Here is a 4,500-nt window from a genome sequence, read left to right as displayed (position 1 = left end):
GAGGAGGAAAGGCTCTCTCTGGCTCACTCTCTTCTGTGACATGAATGCTAACCCAAAAAGAACAAACAAGAGACCCCATGCACTCTGTGCAAACACAAGGCAATAAGGCACCATTTTTGCCTTTTCTGTCTAAGCTGCAGCACAAGCAAATCCATCAGGGTAACAGTGAGTACTGCTACCCGACCCAAGGAAAGGAGCTGTCCCCTTTCTTTACAAGATCCTGTCAGGAGGCTGCTCTGTCAACTCACAAATAGATCTGCAGGGACTGCAGAGAGCAGAAACAGATGGTCCCAGCTCTTTTTCAGTGCCAGAAACACAGGCTGCTGCTGGCAGGCCCCCCTGAAGCCAATGGGAGTAGATGGTGGTTCACCAGGGGCCTGCTGAAAAGGATGAACAGAAGAGATCTGCTTTTTGACACCCTAGGGGCAGCCCAGCAGCCCTGGGCCAAGAAGGGATGGCCAAAAAGCTGGAAACACTTGACCATCCAGAAAGCAAGCAGAGACAGACAGACAGACAGACAGACAGGATGAGCTGGGCAGCACAGGGCAGGGGGGCAGGAAGAACACAAGATGGATATAGGAGGAACTGGTTGGCTTCATGTAGTCACAGGGAGCTCTCAACAACACTCTCCCAGTAAGAATCCCCCTTTAGTAGTAGATCATCACAGATGCAACACACCCTGAGAGAGAAAGGGACAGCCTTGAAACAAACTGAGTAAGTGGACAAACGAGGATGTTGAGGCTTTAACCTCAGCCTGGGAAGAGGTTCATACAGTCTGAAGACACAACATCACACAAGGCAGGGGTAGCATTCAGAGACTAAGGTTTAATTTCATGTCAACAACACAAAGAAGCAATTATCACAATTACAAATATTTGCTCGTGTAAGGCTCAGACATTGGGAAGGGGTGGGACAGGTGGAGAGAGGAAGCTAGCCACAGCTTTACCCCTCTCCAAAATACTACTGAGTGACATTAGTTCCCAAGCCATGTGAGATCCCAACCACTGGGCTGTTATCCCACAGTGCATTGCACTGGCACCAGACTTCACCATGATCAAAATGATCAGTTACACGGAGTTGATTTGGACGTGCTAAAGATGCAGCTCAAAGGGCCTGAAGACCAGGCTGCTGTTGTGAAACAAGAGCCAAGGGGGCTCATGCTGCCCCCACCTCCTGGGGACACTGGCTTACCATATTGCAAGGACCACTTAAAAAACATCAGAAGATGATTATCCCTGATTGAGCTACAGCTCCCATCTTTATTAAACCCCAAGAGGTGTGGGAAAAGGCAAGCCATGAGCAGAGAAAGACATGGACTACACACTATAGCTTTGGTGACTTCATGTAAGTTTGGTTGTTCATGTGCTTCATTGGATTTTTGTGACAGCTTCATGGATGGACTTGGCCACATAGTCCAGGTTCTTGGTAGTTAGACCACACATGTTGATGCGCCCACTAGCCATCAGGTAGATGTGTTTTTCCTTGACCATGTACTCCACTTGCTTAGCTGCAGAAACAATTGGGCATCAAGTCAGAGCAGTGACCCACAGCTCGGAAAAGCCTAAAGAACCAGTCGGGGATGCTTGAATCTTTCACAACAAGCAAAAGAGTTCAAGCACTGGCCACTGAAATACTGTCTGATGCTTCATCCCTCCCCAGCCACAGATGCAGTGATGTCACAACTCCAGTAAGGCTGAGAGATTCCTGCTTGGACTGCTTCAGCCCAATCCACCCACAGCAAAAACTGTCCTCACCCAATCCTCCCTTCACCAGGCCACTCGATACTTACGGTTCAGCCCTGTGAAGCTGAACATGCCGATCTGCTCTGTGATGTGGTTCCAGGTGCCTGGGGTCCCAAGGGCCTCCAGGCGAGACCGGAGCTCTGACCGCATCAGCAAGACCCGATCTGCCATTGTCTTCACATTGCCCTTCCTGCAGCAGGCAGGAAGCAGAGCATAAGGATGGGCACCCATCTGGTTTGAAGCCATCTGGCCAAGCCTGACACTCAGGGAGACAGCTTCCCTCTCCTCCCTTCTCCCACCGGCCCTAGCAACACGTACCACTCATCAAAGAGCTGCGGGGAAGAAAGTGTAGTTGCCACAATGCGCGCTCCCTGGGAGGGAGGGTTGGACCAAGTGGTGCGCACAATCTTCTCCATCTGAGACAGCACACGCTGCACGTTGTCTGCATCCTTCCCCACCACGGTCAGGTTCCCCACCCGTTCATCTGTGGACAAGCCAAGAGATGTGAGCCATTGGTTCCACATGTCGTGGCAAAGCAGAGCATTCCCCACCCCTCAGCATGCCAGCCCCATCTGTCTGGGTATGATGCTACTGGGCCAGCTTACTGCCAGACACTCACTGTAGAGCCCAAAGTTCTTGGAAAACGACTGTGCACAGAAGAGCTCAAAGCCCTCGGAGACAAAGTATCGCACAGCCCAGGCATCCTTGTCCAGGCTGCCAGAGGCAAACCCTTGGTACGCCGAGTCGAAGAATGGAAACAGGCTCCGGCGCTGCAAGGAGGAACAGTGTTAGAGGGAAATCCCCTCCCCATAACCTCTGCTTTACCCCCCACAGTACCCGTAGGAGGGAAAAATGACCATTGAGTTTCTGTGTGAATTCAAAGGAAAAGTGGTCCAGCAACACGAAACAAAACTACCTTCTTTCTACTGGGGTAAAAGAATAGAAAGATTAAAGTGGTCAATAAAAGTCAATGCAGGAGAAAACTGCATTTGAGGACACAAGAAGTACACCACTTCACATGCTACTATCCAGCACCTGCCTGTGGATAATCTTTCCAGCAGGAGAAACCTCACTACAGCCCATTCCGCAGAGTTTGAGAACAAGAACTTGGAGGCACAAGAACTGCAATGCATCCATGCTCTGAGCACAGACAACCACCATTCTGTTGTCAACCTCTCCCTTCAACACCTGCCTTGTGGGACTCTTTCAGCTTCTGCCACATCTCATGCCACTTCCCAAAGCCCACTTCAGATGCAAATGCTCTGGCTGGCTCAAGAGCTATTTGTCCCCTCAGCACTGCTTTAGCCCCAGCAGCAGCCATACCTTCATGACAGCAGCAATCTGCTTCCACTGCTCAGGAGTAGGGTCTGTGCCTGTTGGGTTGTGCGCACAGGCATGGAGGATGAAAATGGAGAACTCCGGGGCGTGCTGAGGAGAGAACGTGTCTTGGTCACATACACACATGGATAAGACTGGGCACCTGCAGCACAGGGAGAGGCCTGGAGCTGCTCTGGGCAACAACAGCCTCTTTTGCAGTGATCCACTTCCCAGCACAGCACACAAGAGCCCAGCCAGCTGCTGATACCAACAGCACAGCACCAAGCTCAGCCCATCCCATGCCACTTTTACTTACCTCCATGTCATTCAGCAGCCCCTGGAGATCCAGACCCCTCTTGGCAGCATCCCAGTAGTGGTATGTTCTAATATCTTTGAAGCCAGCATCCATAAATACAGAATTGTGGTTCTCTGAGGAAAGAAATAACTTTTCAGAAAAGCAGGCCCTATCTCCAGCAAGCTACCTTCTCCAGTCCCAGCATCTCCTACTACACACATGGGAAGGCCCCTCTCTCACTGCCCAGGCCTCTGCAAGAAGCAGGGCTGTACCTCCCTCACTGGCTGACCCACAGGGCTCCCTGAGAGCCGCACTCACCCCAGGACGGAGCAGAGACATAGACTGGGGTGGCCGTGTTGTTGTTTCCATTGTACCAGCGCCTCAGGAACTCTGCGCCAATCCGCAGAGCGCCCGTCCCACCCAGGGACTGAACACTTCCAACCTGCAACAGAGACACTGCCAGCTTTGTCCACCCAGGTCAACAGTGCTATGTGTAGAAAGCAGAGGAGCTTGCAAGGATGAGACAGGATCCCAAACGTGTCCCCTGGGGTCACCCCAGTCAGAATGCCATCCCTTTCCAGTGGTCTTCAACCTCCTTCAGTGCTCAGGCCCATCCTGACAACTTCTACTGTTATAAATAGACTCCAGCCATTCCTGTTATATTTTGGCACAGAACAGATTCCCAGCTAGTAGTTCATTTCAGGAAAGGTGGTATATTATCTGACTTGGGTATCCTGTGGGGAAACTATTAAAAGATTAAGGAAAACACAGATTCTAATCACAGCCCACGTTTGGTTTTTGCCCAAAACCACAACTACTTGCACAAACAGTTTCAAGGAGATAGGTTCATCAAGTAAGCTACAATCAAGAAAGACCACGTGTGAGAAATGCCCAAATCCTGCCAAAATGCACATTTTGTACTCTACGCATTTGTGCTCTTCCACTCTGCTGTAGAGACACCCCAGGGACCCCAGTGCTCCCCGTCCACCACATACCCGGTTCTCCTTGATGGCAGGGCTGTCATCACCCAGGGCGATCCGGGAGGCGTTGGCCCGGAACTCGGGCAGGCCCAGGATGGGCAGGTACTCGTGGTTCAGGCTGTTGTCGTTGGCGATCATCTGCTCCACCTTCTTCACCACCTGCAGC

At 51.4% G+C, this 4,500-nt stretch overlaps 1 protein-coding gene across 1 annotated transcript in view; it reads right to left on the bottom strand.

Moving 5' to 3' along the window:
- Positions 1–805: 805 nt before the first annotated feature.
- GOT1 (glutamic-oxaloacetic transaminase 1) overlaps positions 806–4,500 on the bottom strand; it is a 5,088-nt gene continuing 1,393 nt past the window's right edge. The window contains exons 2-9 of the mRNA XM_017725867.1: positions 4,350–4,498; positions 3,673–3,796; positions 3,376–3,488; positions 3,066–3,170; positions 2,362–2,512; positions 2,061–2,226; positions 1,790–1,932; positions 806–1,507 (exon numbers count right to left, since the gene is read on the bottom strand). Coding sequence (XP_017581356.1) covers positions 1,368–1,507; positions 1,790–1,932; positions 2,061–2,226; positions 2,362–2,512; positions 3,066–3,170; positions 3,376–3,488; positions 3,673–3,796; positions 4,350–4,498 — 1,091 coding nt within the window. The 3' untranslated portion in view covers positions 806–1,367. The remainder of the gene's footprint in view (positions 1,508–1,789; positions 1,933–2,060; positions 2,227–2,361; positions 2,513–3,065; positions 3,171–3,375; positions 3,489–3,672; positions 3,797–4,349; positions 4,499–4,500) is intronic.

The sequence above is a fragment of the Corvus brachyrhynchos genome, unplaced genomic scaffold (assembly GCF_000691975.1).
Source record: "Corvus brachyrhynchos isolate BGI_N302 unplaced genomic scaffold, ASM69197v1 scaffold61, whole genome shotgun sequence".
Lineage (NCBI taxonomy): Eukaryota > Metazoa > Chordata > Aves > Passeriformes > Corvidae > Corvus > Corvus brachyrhynchos.
Note: the sequence above shows the minus strand (reverse complement) of the source record. Positions and strands in the feature narration are given on the sequence as shown.